We start from the raw sequence: 20,546 nt of genomic DNA, 5'->3' as shown, positions 1-20,546 counted from the left end.
TCTCCCTGTCTGCTGTTTCCCAGTGTGCAACTGCATCTTGAAGTGCCTGGTGAGAACTTTGGCTCTTGCCTAAAGCACACATCTTAGGCTCGGCCTTGAGGGCTTGAGCCAAGCTTATTTTTGAGCCAAGTACATGTTCTGGTGGCCCATGTCCTTGTCACTGTGTTACAAGCTTGGATGGGCATCTCAGACTGTAGAAGATACCAGAATGATTACTTCTGGAAACTTAAAACTGGTTAGAAGGACAAGTAGATGGAGAGAAAACTGAATTCAAGACCAAAGTATCTAGCAGAAGTGAAAAGGATTTTCGGGGAGGTGGAATTGTTGCCATAGGGTTTGTTTTTGAAAAGATTTGGAACAAGATGAAGCAGTCTAGTAAAAAAAAAAGTTTATTTGGTTTCTCTAATCAAGTTGCCTCCAAATGTTTTTCCTCAAGCCTGAGCTCACTTGAACATGGCATGACAATTTTCTTGTGTGTATTTTTCCTTACAGTTTTAAAGACCATTTTGCATGGAACAAGGTGACATCCTGCATCCATAACATCTTGAGTGGGCAAAGATGGATTGAACACTATGGAGAGATCATCATAAAAAATCTAAATGATGACACGTGCCACTGCAAGCTGACTTTCATAAAGGTAACCACAGCAGTGCTGGCTCTGTCTTTTCTAACAGGCACAGCAGTGGGAGGATGCTCCCTGCTGAAGCTCAGTACTTCTGCTTACAAGCTGTAATTACCTGTGATTCCTTGAAAACTGTGACTTTGAAGGAACTGCCACTCACTAGACACAAAAGAGAAGCAACAGGTTTCTTGAGTGATTCCACTGGAAATGGAGGAATTATGGGGAAAGGAATATCATGGAATACCTACTCTGGGTTTGATGAGAGACAAAGGCACAAGGTGGCTACTGACATTGGTTACCACATGCCTCCTGCTGGCCCACTGGCACATGCTGTGCTTGCAGCCATTCAGCAGCTGTAGGACCAGTGCTTATGCAGGGTGTTTCTCCTGATGCTCTTTTCTAGCCTTTTGCAGGTACTCAGAGGAGTTTAAGTAAGAGGCTGGGGTGTTACTCAAAGCTTTTGCTACAGTACAAGTACAGTATATGACTTCTTCAGGAATTGTCCTTATAACTGAAATGAAATTCAGTTTTTGGCAATAGATTACTTTGTAGTAAATGAAAATCAATGAAAATGTCAAGAAATGCCAAAATTTCTAACCTGAGAAATACTTTTATAAATCATCCTAAGAGACTTACCTTAACCTGCATTTTGTGTATCTCATTGATGGAGAAAGGCTCTGCTGGACATAAAACAGACCATACAAATACAAGGGATACAGTACTTCAGTGTACCTATGCAGCATGGCATGCTCCCCAGCAACTTTGGGGTTTTTAAATTTGTTTTCCTGAATACTTTGTGCTTTCTAAGAAGCATTAGGATGACTTTTTTTTCCAAATACTTACTTGAAAGTACTTTCATGTATTTTCAGAGCTACTCTGGATGCTCAAAGTTCAAATATTTAAGGCTGAGAGCCTGCAAATCTCACACCTTTGATATTGTAAAGTGTTTAAAGTGGAGATTAACGTATGAATTCCTTCTCTTTCTCTTCTGCAAATTTGGGAGAGATGTAGATAACCAAGTCAGGACTCGGGTCAACTGTCCTTGGGCAAAATTCAGGGTCAGCTGCACTTCACCTCATACTGCTCCTAAAAAAGGCAAACAAAATAAATACAATTCTCAACATCAGTATTTTAAAAAGCTAACATACTAATAGGTTTGTATTTTAATGGTACTAACAGTTGTTGTTTGCACTTGACATTGTAATGCACACCTAAATGAACAGTTCTCATTGCTCTGCAGCCTGGTGCTGCTGGCATGGCAAAATAGGCTGCACTTGAGCTCTTATGCACCTTCTTTCTCCTTGTTCCTTTTCATTCTAGGCAAAGTATTGGAGTCCAAATGCACATGAGATTGAAGGCAGTGTCATGGATAAATCTGGGAAAGTTGTGCATCGACTCTTTGGGAAGTGGCATGAAAGTTTATACTGTGGGACAACTTCATCTTCAAACTGCATATGGAGAGCAAGTTAGTGATCAGAATTGCTCATGTACACAAACTGGGATCTTCAGTATAAGCTTACTGTTTTCATATCTTTATTATGCCCCAATTTCTTGTTATTTTTCTGTAGAATATTAGATTTTTGTCAAGCATTTAAAAGTTACATCAGAAGAATATATAATTTAAATAATATGAGAACTTAATCCCATGGCTGAATTTTCTCCATTCTCCTTCATTTTCATATTTGGGCATGAAGTGAGTATTGAGGACTCTAGCAGGAAGGGGAAAAAAAGGAACAAACTCCTACTGCTTGTGCAGAGAAGTGTTGTTTATTTCATGTGTTGAACACTGCAGGATAGCCCACAAAGCTCAATTCTGTAATGACAGTGATAGCTGAATTTCTCCCAAGCTTGTGGGGTTTTGTCTACTGTGTTTTGAAAAAACATTATGATAATAGCATGGCCTTCATCACAGTTGTGCTGTGATTCAGCTGAGAGAACAGAAATCTGTCTTGTTGCAGTGCAATTATCAAGGGGGATGTTCTCTTTTGTCACATTATTAAAAACCTCTTGTTCCCCCAGAATTGACACTGTGGATCAGGCATAAACAAATGACTGGAGGGAGCTTGAAATTTTCTTTCTCAGTGTAATAGCATTTAATTGGAATTCTGAATGTACTCTTTTCTTCTGTAGATCCAATGCCTAAAGATTATGAACAGTGGTATGGATTTACACAATTTGCACTGGAGTTAAATGAACTGGACCAACAAACTAGGTCATTACTCCCATCCACTGACACACGTTTTAGGCCAGACCAAAGGTAAGAAGCTTTAACTCTGAAATATTTTCCTTAAATAGTTCTTAATCTTCTGTACACTCACTTTACCCTGAACTCAGACTATTTTCTGTGGATAACTGCAGTGTGTTTCTATTTTTACATTAATGTGCATCTGAAACAGACATTGTAATCACTTATTGAGAAATGGTCTAGTTATTATGGAAGTGTATCCTAAAATTGCCTCTTGGATGCTTCTAGATAACTGTCTTTCCAAGGATGTTAAAACCTCAGTACTTCAGGTACTGGATGTTGAGCATACAGTATTTGAGTAACCTAAAACTGAGACACTTGAAACTCCTTTCTGCAGTGAAATTTTAGCTTTTGCAAATTTCCAAGTAGAAGAATCTAATTTAACTGTGACTCTGAGCTTCTTACAAGAGTCAATTTTCCTTAAGTGCTTTTTTTCATAGTGCAGTTGTCTGCAGAGGTAGCTGTTTACCTTTCAAACACTGTGAAATACCTGCTGGAAAGATTAGATTCTTCTGGGGGCAGGAGACCAATTGTTTATATCACTGCTGCTGCAGGTTTCTGGAAGAAGGGAATATTGAAGGAGCTGAAATGCAAAAGCAGAGGATCGAGCAGCTACAGCGAGAACGACGGAAGGTGCTAGAAGAAAACAATCTAGAGCATCAGCCTAGATTTTTCAGGTACTAGATAGCATAATAATTAGTATATACTATCATTTATTGAAATGCTTATTATAGATCTGATTCTGAATTTCCATGTGAGAGGCTCCAGTGTTTTCCAGGGCTCCCCCATATACTTTGGGTTTGTACTTTGGTAATGTAGAATACTCCCGACTTGGTTAAAACTCAGTTATGTATTAGTTTTTTATTAGTGCATCCCTGAATTTATTTTTTTTTTGCCTTGATGGCAATTGGTCTACATTTGAATTTGCCTGAGTGAATGTAGCACCTTTGATTCTTTGAAGCAAACTGGAGTAGCTGGATTTAGCTCAATTACCTCTGCTGAATTCAGTGGGATTGCCTGGTGTGGAAGTGTGCAGAGTTGGAGCCTTTCACTTCCAGGGCTATTTTTGAACATGCTTCCCCTATCTTATGGGGAGAGAATTATTGTTCTGAGGGCACTTTATCTCTTCCTATTGTAAATCAGTTAAACAGGAGACTTGAGGCATCAAAACACAAAAAGGAATGCTGGTCAGGATGTGGTCTTTTGCCCCTAGTTTCTCTGTCCCCCTGCAGTGAAAGAGTTGGAGGCAAGATAAATGTTGTATGGGCCTATTAGCAGATCTAGGATCCTATTTTTTCTGGATATATCTATACTGTACTTCTGAGGAACACTGGAATGGTTTAAATAGGTGCAAAAGGGAATGGCTTACACTACTACATCTGACAAGCTGGTGAGCTAACTCATCACATGCCAATCACATCTGCTAACGGGAAGCAAGATAAAGGCAAAGTCTAATATTTGATGGTGTTCACAGGGGTCTCAGGTTGAGGGAAGAGACAAGGATTTGACTCCATGTTTCAGAAGACTTGATTTATTTATTTTATGATATATATTACATTAAAACTATACTAAAAGAATAGAAGAAAGGATTTCTTCAGAAGGCTAGCTAAGAATAGAATAAGAAGGAATGATAACAAAGGTTTGTGGCTTGGGCTCTCTGTCTGAGCCAGCTGGGCTGTGATTGGCTATTAATTATAAACAAACAACATGGGCCAATCACAGATCCACCTGTTGCATTCCACAGCAGCAGATAATCAATGTTTACATTTTGTTCCTGAGGCCTCTTAGCTTCTCAGAAGGAAAAATCCTAAAAAAAGGATTTTTCATAAAAGATGTCTGCGACACTAATACTTTGTGATTGTATATTCACAATGAGAATTGTGAATAAGAATGTGGATTTGAATCCTTACAATGAGGATTTGAAAGCTGAGATTTATCCTGTAGATTTAAACGGTGGAATAAAGAATTTAATTATTATATAGCAAAAGTATTAGAGCAGATAGGAGTTAATGCATTTGGCTCTTTAATAGTGATGTTCTCTGGTGAACATGAGATTGAGATGCCTCTCCTTGGCCCACTGCAGACACACCAAGCTGTACTGCCTTGTTTGCAGGCTGCAATGAGCTGCACTGCTCCTGGTTTGTGGGCTGGATTTGGTATCTGTGCATGGTGCTACACTGCATTACACAGCATATAGATGGAAAATATAAGCTTACATTTGTTTAATCTTTCATAGGAAATCCAGCGATGACTCCTGGGTGAGCAATGGAACCTACATGGACCTTAGGAAAGAACCTGGTTTTTCCAAACTGGACAATCCTGTCCTCTGGTGAAAGAGGAGCTAAGTGAAGACATTCTGTGCTGTATTCTTGAATCTGATTTAAAAGACATATATATAAAATATAACTATATATCTATATATACACACACGTACAGAATGTGTGTGGTGTGTGCATATGTGCAAATCTCCAGAATCATGCTTAATTTAGAATCTGATAATTCATTTGTTTCCTTTACTCAACTATTGCAGTGATTGTTTGAATGTATAAATATCCTAACTTCCTTTTATAAAATATTTAATAAATAGTACTGAATGTTAACAGATGGAAAAGAGAGGAGCTTTTACACTACTTTTTCAATGTGTAATAATATCAGTTCTGAGTTAAATTATGCCTTACTGAATTGCATTGGAGACAGTAGCATCAGCATCTCCTAGCTGTGCTGAGGAAGAGTGCAAGCCTTAGTAACTCAAATTGTAGGTAGGCTTCCACAGTGCAATGAGTAGTTCAGCTGTCTCTGGGCTGGTATAAATTGCTGAAACAGATTATCAGCTGGTGCTGGAATCTGACTGTGATCTTTTGCTGTCTGCAGGAAAGATTTAAGTAAGCTTTTGTTTCTATTAACTTTCTTCTGAGCTTTGTGGAAGAGGTAGTTCTGAGCTTACGTCGGTGGTTCTACTGCCTTATACATAAACTGTACCCGGTTAAATGTAGTGCTAGAAAGTCAGGAATCGCCAAAATTTTCCACTGGGAAAAATTTTCACTTCAAATTTATAGCCCCCAACAGGGCAAAAAGAGGAGATCATTTGTATATACTGCTTGAGCACTGATTAGATGAAGAAGCTCTCTCTTTTTCCAGTAAGTGAAATCTTATACAGAGCACGAAATCCTGTGCTTCCTTAGCTTCATTTGTTTTTATTCACTTAAAAATTACAACAGTAAGACTTTTTAAAAAGTAAGCAAACTGATTATTTTAAGCTAGAAATTTTTTCCTAGTATTTTGATATTTTCTACCTCTTCAGAAATAACGTATTTAAAATCTTATATTTAAAAAATTACCATCTGCCTTATGGAGAAGTGTATGGAGTCTTTGATCTTCCTCTGTTTGTTTGTTAAGTTCAGATAGATATTTAAACGTCTTGCACTAAATCAATTGCATCCCTTTCCTGTAATTTTATACATATGGTTCAATTTGTGAAGCTACTAAACCATAGGTCAGAAATTTAACAGGAAGCAAATGTAGCAGAAGCCTCACTTTTGAATGAAGATTATAGAGATGGGTAGTATTGTTGGGTTTTTTTCATCAAATCACAATGCCACAGTCATTAACAGACTAATTTAAAAGATAGATCAGAAGATAAAAGATAGATCAGTCACACATATCTGCAACCCAAGCCTGATCCATGGTTCTTCAAATCTGCTCCGTGTGTCTGCAACTCTCTGGCAGCAATGCAGTTTTCTATGTGATAGACCTGCATTCTGTCATCACACCCTTTTCTTTTCTTTACATGCCACTGTAAAGACACAAAACAAACCCAAATGCTGGGTTTGTTAAATTGGCTTATGGCTGGAACAACTGGATATGGTATGGATAAAGTAGACTCCTAGGAGGACAGACTAATAGCTTAGAAAAGCTTGCACTTTACTGCAATTGTGCTGCATTGTTCTAGAGAAAATCTATTAAAAATGGATCTTTGTATTATATGTATCATGAAGGAAATACTATGAAGGCTTTAAATTTTAAACAAAATCTGTGGTGTCAGATTAGATGTATATTTGTACTTTGGTTTCTATTACCTTGAGGCCTCATTGTCTCAGAGGCAGATGAATGCTTTTTCACCATTTTTCATTTTGCCCAGGATCTGCCTCACCATCATTTCCATAATTTATTACCAAAGAAGTTAGCATAATTATATCTAATTAATATGTCTTCAAAAAACTTGACTACCATGCCAGCAGCTTTAAACAAGGCAAGGTTCACACTTATATGAAGACAAAATCTGGGCTTTGATTCCAAAGGAAGTCTCAAACTTTGGGGGCTGTTTGGCTTTTCAAGAAAAATGAGGTTCTCTTCATGGCTTGTTCCCTTCCTGTCTTTTATCCTTGTATTAACTGTCAAAACCTGGCACAGAAATGAGTTGATAATTGCAATTATCCTTGCTGTTGGTAATTACAATTTATACTAAAATTAAGGTTCATTTAAAAACAAAAGAGGGTAGAGGAAATAAAAGCTTTTAAGAAAAGGAGCAAAATTTGTGGAGGCTGCATTAAGCTTGCTTATTGTCATATTTGGCAGCTACTGTGATACTGCCTGATCTGATTGCTGAGTTTGTGTGTTCTGTGTGTGCAGGGGATTCCCCCACGCAGGTATGAAACAAAACAAGTCTCATATGGGGTATTTGAGTCAGGATTTTTGAGAAATCAGACTGGCAGTGCCAAGTCTGATTTCTCTAACACTCCAAACTCTCTGAAACACAGACATGGGATGAATGACAAGAAGCATTGGGCTGAGCAGTGCCTTATATAAAAATTTCTTCATCAAAATTTCTGTAGCAAGAAAGTAAACTCCAGAGTTTTAGCACTGTCTCCGTAAAAATGCCTGAGAATAATCTAGGGTGTTTCTTAAATGCATGAAACAAAATCATTGAACAAGTAATTGCTCCTTTTGTAAATCTCTAGTACACACCTCCAAATACAATGTAACCAGTTGTGAATGATCCTCTGACCCCACATTTCCAACTGCAGTATAGTTTTCCCTGCTTACTTTTGTATGAAACAATTGGGTTTAGTTGTTAAATTTCTGTTATCTGTATATTAAGAAGTGGAAGAAATTTGTCTTGATGTTAGTTCTGTGTATTTCTGCATGTAAATATATTCAACATTCACAAAGTTAATATATTCTATAAAGTTATTCTTGGTAAAATCTGAAATTTTGGTAATTTTCTTCCCCAAAACTTCAGCTGTGTTAATGGGTACAAAATTTATATTAGCTTTCTGCAGTATAACGAAGACAACTGTTATTCTTAATAACTGACACTGAGGGACTTTTTACCCACTATTTCTACCCTGAATGGTAAAAAAAAAAAAGAATGCATCAGGCAACTTAACTGCTTCCTTTCATACACAGCTGTGATCCCCAAGGTGTGTGGCTCTATGGACCCGTGTTAAAATTTCCTGATGACCCTTGCCTGCTGTTGTAGCTGTCTTATTTCATGACTTTATAAACACTGCTTAATATGAATTTGGAGGCCAGTTTGAGAAGCACTCATGCAGCTCTGTCTTTCTGTGTGTGTCTCTTCATAAAGAAAACCCTCACTATAAACTTCCATCAAGGTGATGGAGCAGCTCAGGCCTTTGGGCGTTGAGCCCCTGTGTCATTATTCAAGTTGTAAAGCATAGAAAGAAAAAAAAATCCAGGGAAATATTATACATAGGAACAGAAACCCACAGCTCTGCTTTCAGATTTGCAGTCTTGATGCTTAGTTTCTGATTTTGTGTAAATTTGGGATTACAAAACAGCATCACTTGCCCAGGAGGCAACTGTGGGTAGTGTAAAGTGCCCTTTAGACCAAGTGGAGCTAGAATGCACCATTAATGACTGCATTCCTTTCTGGATCTCTGTTCTCTGAGATATCCTCGATGTGGTAGTTTGCCAGCACTGAACTACTTCTTTTAGACACTTTTTGAAGTACAGATCCAGCAGTCTGTACTTAGATCCTTTATGCAGAGCTTGGAAAGTTAGATGCCTGGAAGGAATGCAAAAACCAGCCCAAATTTTGATACGGAAACATCGTGGAGATCTGTTCTTACACCAACCAGTTTTCTTTGAAGGACTGGAAACAGGATTGCTGCTTTCTTTTAAAATCTGGCCTCTGAAGGACATAATAGTTGCAAACACATTCACCTGTACTGCCTGGCAGCTTAGTGTTGAGTCCAGATCATGGTACAGAAAGAACACCAACTCACGGGACCAGAAATTAGGGCCCAACCAGGGGCAGGTGGTTTCACATTGCACAATGGTCCAGTGCTGGTCTCAAAACAAACAACCCCCCCAAAAAACCCAACCTAACAAAGACTTCACACCTTTCCATGCCCCCCACTTTCCCTCAGCTGTTTACAGTCCTGCTCGGGTTTTCTTTGTGGTCCCTTATTCAGTGTCCTATTTTTCTCTTTATTAAAATAACCTGATGAATAGGAAAACAGTCCATAGCAACAAATGATAGATCATACCTAGAGGCTGTAGTTAATTTTTTTCCCCATAAATTCCTTCTGTATCTTTTCTTTGACTGTGAATAAGACTTTCTTACCAGTCAAACCTGGTAAGGGTAGTGTGCTATGGAAATACGCATCTATACCTGCTCAACAGATCCTAATTACAAATGTCCTTGCATCTGCTTTTGTGTAATCTCTTGTGTTGTCTCTCCAAATGACCAGCTTGGCAGAGCAGGAAACTTTCAGCAGATCCTGCTTTGTTCAGTATGGCTTCTTTTTTGTGTACAACTCATGCAGAGGGGGCAAGCTGAAGAGGAGTGCAAAACTTGGCCCATGGTGCATTTTAATAGCGAGAAGGATGACATCCAACTCGTCCACATATCTGAATACATCTTGCAAGGGCTAGAAGAATGAGATGGTGCTATTCAAATGAGTGACATTAAAATTACAGGGTTTTTTTGGTTGTGTTTTCATTCCTGAATTATTCCTACAATAAATAAAATTCACAGTGTTCAATAATTCATCCTTTCTATTTTCTAGCTACTGGTGGGTGCAACTTACTCCAGCAGCTGTGGGCTTATAAGAAACTGCACATTATCTGGCTTACCTTTTGAAACTTAGTACATGCTGTAACCTACCACCAAATGTATTACTGTACTGCTCAGTTCTTAGCTACTGCTCTTGCTGCAGCATTTTGAAAGCAATAAGAGAAATTTTCCCTGTAAGTAGTTGCCATATGTTCAAGAATAATTTTAAATGGTTCATTTTTTTTAAATATAAATTGTGGATTTGGTGTTTTAATGTGTAAAACAAAACTGAATTAAAGCTTATGAGAATGTTTGGGATGCTGATCCACAAGAGGTGATGATGTCCATCAGCTCCACACATTGGAGATGATTGGCATCCCTGAGAATCTGATCTTTGTGTTAACAGTATTTTCCTAGTTCCAGTATTGGAAAACCATCTCACATGTATGAGGTATTACATAAACAAAGCTGCTAAATGCTGAATTTGTTGTTTGTCTTGATAGGGCATTAGTGATTTCAGAATGAGGAAAGGTATCTTATGTATTAGAATTATTGCTGACTTTCAGATATTTGAGAAGTCTCTCTGTAGTCAGGACCATCCCTGTTTTCTGCTTCACTCCAAATATTTGTAATAACATTGGAGTACATTGATGCACAACTTGATTTATTATTTTTGTCTCTGTAAGCAATTTAGTTGGATGTTAATAAATCATATTTGCAAAAGGTCATAGAGCACCCTGACTTTTTCCCAGGGGTTGTAAGCATCTTTCTTCAAAGTTTGTTAGTGGCAGCTGAAACAAATCTCACTGCTGTAGTGATCTGTGCTTTTTACACTTTGCAAAATGGCAAGTAGGAAAGAGCTTCCATCTGCTAGAACCCTTATTTATCACTCTAACAATCTGTCTGGAAGTTGTGCAGTGTTCCAGTTGTACTGCTCTGCACAGCTCTGCTGCACAGCCAATGTGCCAGACACTGGGACAGGAAAGGGGGTAAGCTGATGGAATCCATTTACAGCTGGAAGTTTATTCTTAAAAGCAGTTTTTAGCATACAGATGTCCAGCAAAATATTATGCTTTTTTATGAGTGCAGAAACCACAAACTAAATGTTTTCCATAAAACAACTTTTAAAAACAAGGAAACGTGATATTTACTGGGTAAAATAAATAACTGGAAAGAAAGGATAGAAATGTGGTAGTTTTCCCCTTAGAGATGGTGATTCAGGACAGCTCTGCCAATCAGACCTCAGTGATGTCTCACAGTCCCACCATAGTGTATAAAATGCAATATGGATGGACTAGGATGAGAGTACAGTGAGTGTAACTCCTGACCAACATGAAATTCCTGACTGCAGTTCTGCAGCACTTTGCAGCCTCAGTGTCTGCAAAGATTTGGTGGGAGGGAGCATGGAGCATTCAGAAAGAGCCGGGAAAACTGGATCTATGGGTTTGTTACCATGCCAAATATCCTCAACTGTGGTACATGGCAGAATCAGGATAGAGGCCAAAAGCAAAACAGTCTTTACAGTGGGCCAGAATCAGCTCCTGGATTTTTGAAATCCAGCCATTTTGGTTCTATTGGGTTAAGAACTTTGGAACTTTCTCATCATGTCAGGGGGAATTACTTCATTGCTGATTTATTTCATAGAGATCTGATACTGTTTAATTGGTATCTAAAATAACTAGCATTTAATTCAAGTTGCTGGGAAAGTTCTGGTTTATAGAAGCAGTAGTATTTTTAAATTGCAAGGGATGCTCATTATTGGTGCCCTACTCATGAGCACCCAGGGCAGCAGGAATTTCTCTTGCAGAGTGAATTTCTCATGACTGCCCTAAAAGTTAATACCACACCAAGTACCCACAGTGTGGTCAGTGCTCCCCAGACAAAACAGGCTGTTCTCCTCTACAGAAGTGCAACATAAACTTGGCAAGTGTAGAACTTGCATCCAATTTGTGTTTAAGAGCAGCTGTCTTTTCATTTACAGTAATCTCTATTTTAAAGTCATTTTGCTTACTGCAAAATGATTCAGACCTTCATAGGGTGAGGAAAAACACTGACAGCTGAGCAAAGCTTGCTCTACATAGTAACCAACACATCTTGGCTTTTTGTTGTTGTTTTTTTATGGTCTATAAATTCTATATTATATATAGAATATATAATTATATATTACTTATATTGCTTTCATGTTGCAAATGTTGCTGTCTGTGCTTGGTTTATTGATTTTTAATTTAGACCTCTCTGTTTTATGCATAAGAATTTGTGGAGTTACTGTTTTTAAATGGGGTTAAAAGCTGGCCAGAATCGAAATTCTGATGTATACTTAGGAATTTGTATCTTTGCTTATTCTGTACCAAGGGAAATATTTGAAATTACTTTGTGCAAACTCTCATTTGAGGTAAATCAACATTGCTCTACTGAGCTGAATGTAGCCGAGACTTGAGTTAACTGAGAATTTGTCTCTGTGGGCTCACTGATGTAAGTTTTTACAGGCTCTTGAACCAGTAATGAATTCCTGGAACACAAGATGTTGTGTATTAACATCCGCCATTTCTGACTGTAATTTCAGACTCCAGGAATTATTGTCTTCCTCTAAATATGAGGGTACTACTTATCCTTGAGGATTTTATGTGCTGATGTTTCACATGCTATTCTAGTAAAACCAGCTGTTAAAATTCAAAAGTACTTATTTTTTGCTTGCTTAACATTTTAAAACTTCTTGATAAAAATCGTTTTCCAAAATTACAAATTCCTTACTTTTCAGCTTGTGTCAAAAAAAAAAAAAAAAAAAAAGAAAAAAAAAGAAATAAAGGCTGCAGTAAGGCAACTTTGAATTACTGCAGTACAGGCCTTGAAAAATCCTCTCCTCCTTTGGTTTTTATGAGGATGTGTCTGCAATGCCTAGATTGCTGCCTAAGGCAAGGAAGATTATGTAGATTTATCAATAGATGAGAACCTGTCTAATAGCTGAAAGAGATTTACAGTTTTGTTTACTGCAAGGTTTGTTATAATTTTGGCAATTGACAGAGTGAAGATGGAGTGAAGTCAAGAGGTCATCCTACTTGTATTCATTGTTTGCTACTTGCACTTCAGTCAATGAAGCAAACCCTGTAAAGGCAACTGGAGCTATATAGGGTTTTTTTGGATGGAAAAATCAATTTTTCTTTCAAGGTTTAAAAATAGTGCACCAAATTATGAAATTCTTTGGTGGGGAAAATCTTTTACTAAGGATTTTGCCTAAGAGAGGCACTGCAAATAGGTCAGTTAGGGCAAGTTTCACTTTTCTGATTTTTCTAGTTACTAAAGAATGGTGAGCCTAGTCCTTCCTTAACACGTCTTATTTCATTCTGGAGACAGACTAAAGCTTCAGTTAAAGGTGATGCAGGGTAGAGTACTCCAGGATATTATATTCTCATCACCTGTGAATATCAGGAACTGAAAAAGAGCATAAAAAGAGCATGTGCCACATCACAGGGAAAATAAAAAAGCCCTAGTAGGAGCTCCATTGTACTTTATGTAGGTGCAAAGCTTCCTAAAGCTGATGCTCGTGTGAATGCTTTGGTGTTGATAACAACATGAATTGGTTGTTTGACATGGTGGGAGAAAGGAATGAGAGGAAAGAGTGAATGTTGAAATATGATTCTCAGTATTGAAGTGTGCAGTCATGAGGTCCTAGGAAAAAGGAGTAACTGCAGTTCATGCTTTCCCAGTACCAGCTGCTCATTGTTTCCTTTCCTGACAATGCTCCCTCTCAGGATACAGCTGGTCTTCCTTCTCTTTTGGAAACTGTATTGCTCACACTGTGGTACGTCGGCATTGGCAAGGCTGGACAACTGGACAATAACTGTGGAAGAACCAAATAAGCCCCTGCAAATAAATCTCAAGCTGACAGCAACTGGTTCTGCAGGAGAAGCACAATCCCATCTCCCCGCTGCAAAGAGCTGTCTCTGGCAATAAGAAAGCCACCCACCCCAGGGTACTTGCATCATCTGTTACAGATGCCATTCACCCAAATCACTGCACCATCCAGATAAACAAGGGCAGTACAGGCAGCAGGGACACCAGTTTTAGTCCTGTGATGAAGCAAATAAACTACATTTTTAACTGTCAGAGAAGACACCAGCACTTCATTTCATACATGAGGTTCTCTTCCAGCACAGTGAAGACCTGGTCTGCATGTGGAACTGCAATGTAACAAATAGTGTCAACAACCTGGAGTTGTGTGACTCTGTCCCGGGCCACCATCAGTATAAATCTGCAGGACAATGACTGCTCTTTAGTTCCCACTCTGTTCAGAAGGGCAGCTGCAGCCTTTTCACAGAATCAGTCAGGTTGGAAGGGACCACATTTGATCATCTGGTCCAACCTCCCTGCTCCAGCAGTGTCATCCTAGAGCACGTGGCACAAGATTGCACCCAGACAGTTCTTGAGTGTCTGCAGCAAGAGACATTCCACATCCCCTCTGGGCAGCTTGTTCCAGTGTGGGGTCACTCACACAGTAAAGAGTGACCTTTATGTCACTCATGTTCAGGTAGAATTTCCTGTGCAGCAGTTTCTGCCCATCATCTCTTGTCCTATTGCTCAGCACCCCTGAGAACAGCCTGGCTCCATCCTCTCTGCACCCTCCCTTCAGACACTGACAGACATTGGTGAGGTATCAGACGACATCAGTCATCTCTTCCAGAGGCTGAAGAGGCCCAGCTCCCACAGATTTCCTTGAAACAGAGATGCTCCAGTCCCTTAATGATCTTTGCTGGACCTGCTCCAGGAGCTCCATGTCTCTCTTCTGCTGAGAAGCCCAGATTGGGACACACTGCTTTTATATCTACCAATCTGTTTTGACCCAAAGCACCCTCTTTATGGTACCTGCTGTCCTTTAGGGCAACACTGTTGCATAATATATAAAGAGCTCCCATGGAATTACCAGCCCACACACTTTTTAGCTGCTTGCCAGCCCTTGCTCCTTGTTTCAAAAAGAAATGTGTTCCTTTTCCATCCTGTTCTCTTTTATGCAGAAAACCCGGGTATGTTCTTACCCACTGTTCTTACCACTGCCTGTAGGACATTGAAAAACAAACACTTCACATGCTGAAATTAGGGGGAGCAATAGCAAGCTGAAAAATGAAGTGACTAAGAAGAGATATGAGGCCTTCTTCTTGGTACCCAATGGGGCTGTCACCCCAGTGGGAAATGGGATAGGATTTTAACTTCTGTCCTCCTCTGAGTGTGTGTTTCTAGAGCAGAAGATTCAGACAGCTCCTGGCAGCTCCTGCTGCAGAGCCCCTGGGAAGCTGCAGGAGTCCCGACTCACTTGCAGGAGCAAAGCAGCCTCACCACTCCTCAGGACCCTCTGTAGCCACTGACTTCTTTGCTGTTTGTGGTCTTCTCCTCAATCTATCTGCCACTTTTATGGGCCATGGCTTGCTTCAAAGACTGATAAACAAAATCCTCAATTTCTATCTTTGTGGGCACTTAAAACTACTTTTTAATTTTTTTTTTCTGTTTTGTTCTGGAGAAACCCCTTTCACATTGTCCTGGAACAGGAATTTCTGCTATTGCTCCTGCAAGAGAGACTGAGCTGACAACAGGTAATCAGAAGGGGGATTATGGAGTTGCTAAACAACTAGAAAAGAAAACAAAAAAGACACAAAAAACCAAAAGGGAGAGAGAAAATTTGTTTTAAATCACAATAAAGCTATTGCTACAAATGTAGTATATAACATGCATCTGGTGTTACTCAATGAAATATTAATGTTAGCTTCTGAACATTTTGCAAGGTTGGACTATGGCCATACTCCAGTTCTGCAGCAGCACAACACGAACACCATCCAGCTGGCTGCCCCATGAGGGACTGCAATCACATACTGCCCATTCTTCAGAAAATTCTGCCCAAATCATTTGCTTCCACCGGTGGATAGTGAGGTTTCTTGAGGATGCAAAAGGAATTGCAAGAAGCATAACATATCTGGAGAGCTGATCAAAAGCAAATTTACAGCCAGTTTTTCTCTCTACAGGCAGCTTCAGCCATGGGCTCTTTCCCAGGGATCTTTTAACTCCGTTTGTTGCTTTTGTTGCTTTGCCAATTTTGTCCTAAATCTTCTATGCATTCTTTAGATATGCTTTCCTTAGTATTCCAGTAACTTTAGGGTTGTCTATAAATAGCAAAATCACTAGGAACTGCCCCAATATTAGGGTGACATTTTTACTGATCTGAAAATTTAACAGTAGAATAATTATGAGTGGAAGTGCAATTTATTAAAACAATGTATATTATGTAAGCATTCACAATCAGTTGCCTAGCTGCCCATAGTAGTAGGCACTGTCCAACGCTGAATGGTGCCCTGTGCTGCTGCACAGTTAGATTTCAGAGCAGTGCCAGAAACCCTGACAGAGTGCTTACAGTCTGAAAAGTGTACATGTGCAGAGATGAAGGACTTCATTTTTTGGAGGCATGGTGACAGGTATTCTCTGTTTGCAATGTTTTATTGAAAAACAAAATTCTAGTAATTTTTATTTAAATACATTTTGTCATTTTGACTTTGTCACTCCTGTTCCAACTGGCCAAGAATTAAACATGTAGAAAAGAGAAAAAAATTAAGAAGCTTGAGGAAGAAGCTAAATTTTATATTTTATTACTGATACATTTTCTAGGCTTTGGAAATTTAGTGTAGTCTAATACTTTTAAAATAACTGTTTATATAGGACATATATGAAAGTTGTTTGGGGCTCCTACACAATAGTTTGAAAGCCATTCTTTTTGGCTAATTTATGAGCAAGTTTTACTACTAAATAGCTTGAACAATACAGCAGCCAGATGGTATTTGATAAAACATTAATGAAACCAGATGGTTTCTAATAAATTATTATGGAAGGCTTTTGAGATGTGTAAGAAATGTTATCTATTCCTAAGTCTTCATTTATCACTGTTGTAAAAGAAATAAAGTTCTGTGTCTGGCATCTAATCTACAATTTAAAGTTAGAAGCAACAAGTTTATACAAATTCATGCAAATTTTTCTCCATAATATTATTGGAGACATCACAGAATCATTGCATGGTTGGACAGAGTGACAGAGGGGAGCCCTGTGCCACAATCTGTGCACTACAGAAAGGTGTGGCACTACTTCCCCCCATGCCAACATGAGTGCTGAAGGCAGAGCTCTGACTGAGCTACAGCAAACAAGTTGTACTGAACACATCTGTCTCCTGCATCTCACCATGGCACTCTCCAGTGGTCCTTCCAAGGGACTGGAAGGTCTAGAAGTGAACTCTGTTTTCCTCATATTGGTCTGTAAAGGTAGCAGAGTTGAACCTGGCAATACAAGATAGCCTCTCAAGAGTGGCCAAAGTGATCTCACAGCAAAATCTTCAGATGGGTAAAGATGTCACCCCCCCATCATCAAGAGCAGAATGCACAGAAGCTCACAGGAACGGGTAGGGGAGCACAGCAGAACGGTTCTCTGGCTGTTCTGAACTCACACAGCCCCTCCTGGCTCACTGCACCCTCCCACTCATCCCCCCTTCTCAGGACACGGTCCCTTGCTAAGCCTGTCACTTGCTGCTGGCACGGTGGCAGGGCTGTGACAGCCGTAACAGCAGGAGAGGGAGAAAGCTGTTGTGTGCAACAGGAAATGTTTCAGAGGACACAATGATAGAGGCAAAAAGTACAGAGCATCCCAGCGAACCAGGACATGAATTTCAATGTGGAAGAAAAATGCGGCTGGTTAGTTGATTTGAAAGAAATGCAGAAACAAACAAAAACTGTTGCTCAGATCTTCTATTCTTACAAAAGGAAGTGGAGAAAAAAAAAAGAAATTAATTCTTTTGCTGGTGATTTGGCTTATGTTGCTGGACCCTCTTAAAAGATTTGCTACCCCAAATATCCTTCTCTTGTAAATAGAAGCCCAAAATAGCTTCACATTTTCTTCCTACTTCCTCCACTAAGGTCAGATGAGCCTTCTCCAGCCAACATGAGGGTTTTATAAAGGCCTAGCATGCAGCAGCAGAGAGCTCTGGATGACCTCTGGACACCTCAATATACAGGCACAATTTTAGTGAGTGCTTTCTAGCCAGGCTGGATGCAGCCTGAAACAACACATTGATGGCTACAAGGTATTATTGGCCATTAGTACTGCTGTTCATGCTGTGAAAGCATTTTTTAAAGTTTTTAAGATAGAATTAATTCAAAAAAGCCATTTAAGAAGTTCTCCCTTGCAACTAAATTTGGACAGACATCATAATGTCAATGGTTGAAAAAAATAAAGCCAGATTATGCCATCATACAAAACCAATTAAATTAATACCAAATGCATATAGGATGCAAAAACCTTTTCTGTTTCTGGCAGGAATAACCATTCTGCAATGCTGACATCTTGTGGTGGCATGCTCAGTGACTTTTTTAAGTGTCATACCTGAGGAATTTCACACAGCCATACTCAAAAAGCATACAGCTATTTTGCTGGGATCTTTTTTCCCTTTCAGATTACTATCTTTTGTGTTATTACTCACTTATTATGTGCATTACGTATTTTTAAAGTTGTGGCTGTGAAGCCACTTGCCTCACTTCACTTATTTAAGAGGTAGCCAGAACTTGCCCCATACCAAGAGCAGTTTGTTCCAGAGGGAAAAGTTTCTGGTTTTCTCTCCTCTGCTCCTTCTCCAAGATGATGTTCTCAGGCAGGAGCAATGCAGAAGGATCTTCCAGGACAGCAGTGATGCACTTGATGCTTCAGCTCAGGAGATGGAGTCTGTGGCTGACAGACCACGCTGAGATTGTGTATTCCTCTGACTCAACATTCTCCCTGCTGGCATCCCAGCTGGTCATGGAGTAACCACGGGCTGGGAATTTTGACTGTGCAGTGCACCTGAAGAGTATTTCCATGAAGACTGAATGCTCAAGGTGGGTGTTCAGTCCTAAATGTCTCTTATTTGCAAGCACAAAGTTAATTGCTGCATAGCCCCAAAACTGTTTGCTAACAACCTGTGTTTCTGTTTCTTCTAGTCAATGAGACACATCTGAAAATTACCCTATATCAGCTGGTGCCATTCAGATGGATAGAAGATTTCTGTTAAAGACTTTTTCTTAAAAACATTTAAATATTCCTGGTGTGGATACTCTCTGGTGTGCATGCAACTGCTGGTAGTGTCCTTAAAATTACCAGCAAGTTTCACTGGTTTTATTTAAGTCCCACCTCCCCAGTGGATATTTCCATAGCAATGTGGTTCAGTGCAACTTCCTCCCTATTTCTCAAAATATGCTTTAGCAGGCTCTTGCATTTGAAATGATCACACATTGCCACTCCCTGGAAAAACACATGATAGCTTATGAAACGTGTGCTATTACTGGCCAGATTATTACTGGAGCTAGCAATTCTGCAGCTCAGTGCTGATCCTAAAAAAGAGATCTCCCGAGGATGTGTGGGTACTTTTTTCTCAGGCAGGGACTCTAAGAATGGAGCTTTATAATATAATTTCATTAGTTCATAAAATTTAAACTATCACAAATACAGGTACTTAGTTCCGTTCTGGCTATTTGTTCAAATTTCTGTAAGCAGGTGCAACCCCAGAATGAAGATGTTTTATCATTGAATCAATAAGGATGTCACCTGGGGAAATCAGGAAGGGGTGATGGATTAAAATCAGCTGAAAATCATTGGAAGGTTTGGATGCTGCACGTAGCTAAACAGAAGAAATAGATCTACTTTACCTATGTGCATCTACTGTTCTCTTTCACCCAGGACTGTTCATTTAAAAACATTAAGCTTTCACCTTCCTTTTTTTCCGAAGTCAGGGCGTTAGTCCATTACAGTCTGGTGATGTGACATTTGTGACTTTACCCCCAGCCTCAAATGCTCCCTGTTCAAACCACAAGAGAAGTACCCAGCCTGCAGCATGGTTCACTCGAAAAAGATTTATTTGGTATTTATTATAGTGAAAAAAACTATTCTTTGGGTTTTTGCAGACTCATCTGTTTCTTACTGGATCATTCCTTTGGCATCATGAACAACCAAGTTTTTTCATTGTAGTGTTTTGAGACGGCTGAGATACTGTGACAGCACTCAGGATTTCATACTGTGGTTCACCAACCTGCCCCAGGCTCCACTGACCACACTTCTCATTTTCCACACTGCTGCCGTTCAAGGTCCCTGGACTGGGGACCTTGACTTGGGAGCTCCCGTTCGGTGCACGGCGGCTTCACAAGGCCCGCAGTGCCAACCCAGAGCTGCAAACTCGCAGCCAAAATCGTGGCAGCGCTGGTGCTTCCAGCGGACTTGGCACCGGCCCCGTGCACTGCTGAGCACGGGAGACCCGAGCCGGGCTTGAGAGGCTGTCACAAAGATGTCCTTATCGCTCGTGTCCTAGAACATCGCTGTCACGCAATTAACTGGAGGGAAGGACACCTGCCAGTGCTATCTGCCAGGGTGCACCATACAAAACCGTCTGTCCCATCCCAGTGGGAATTTTCCACTTACAGGGCTACCCCACACGACACCTGCCGCAGGGGGCCTGTGCCGGGCCACCGCCCCACGCAGAGGGACACCTGCAGCGCTTCGTTCCAACCCTCACGGCAGAACGGTCAGCGCCCGAGGGAGCTCGGGCAGATGGGCGGGATGGCGAGGGAGGCAGAAGCCGCCCCCAAGGCTCGCAGAGCATTGCCCTGCGCTGGGCG

The 20,546-nt window shown here is 40.0% G+C and overlaps 1 protein-coding gene across 3 annotated transcripts in view; it reads left to right on the top strand.

Annotated features, from left to right (window-relative positions):
• The window catches only part of OSBPL3 (oxysterol binding protein like 3), an 84,149-nt gene extending 76,073 nt beyond the window's left edge, over nt 1-8,076 (top strand). For all 3 annotated transcript variants that reach the window (XM_058817872.1, XM_058817795.1, XM_058817716.1), the window contains 5 exons: nt 493-637; nt 1,943-2,087; nt 2,753-2,879; nt 3,422-3,544; nt 5,104-8,076. In XM_058817872.1, coding sequence (XP_058673855.1) covers nt 493-637; nt 1,943-2,087; nt 2,753-2,879; nt 3,422-3,544; nt 5,104-5,200 — 637 coding nt within the window. In that variant the 3' untranslated portion in view covers nt 5,201-8,076. The remainder of the gene's footprint in view (nt 1-492; nt 638-1,942; nt 2,088-2,752; nt 2,880-3,421; nt 3,545-5,103) is intronic.
• The last annotated feature ends 12,470 nt before the right edge of the window (nt 8,077-20,546 follow it).

The sequence above is a fragment of the Ammospiza caudacuta genome, chromosome 1 (assembly GCF_027887145.1).
Source record: "Ammospiza caudacuta isolate bAmmCau1 chromosome 1, bAmmCau1.pri, whole genome shotgun sequence".
Lineage (NCBI taxonomy): Eukaryota > Metazoa > Chordata > Aves > Passeriformes > Passerellidae > Ammospiza > Ammospiza caudacuta.
Note: the sequence above shows the minus strand (reverse complement) of the source record. Positions and strands in the feature narration are given on the sequence as shown.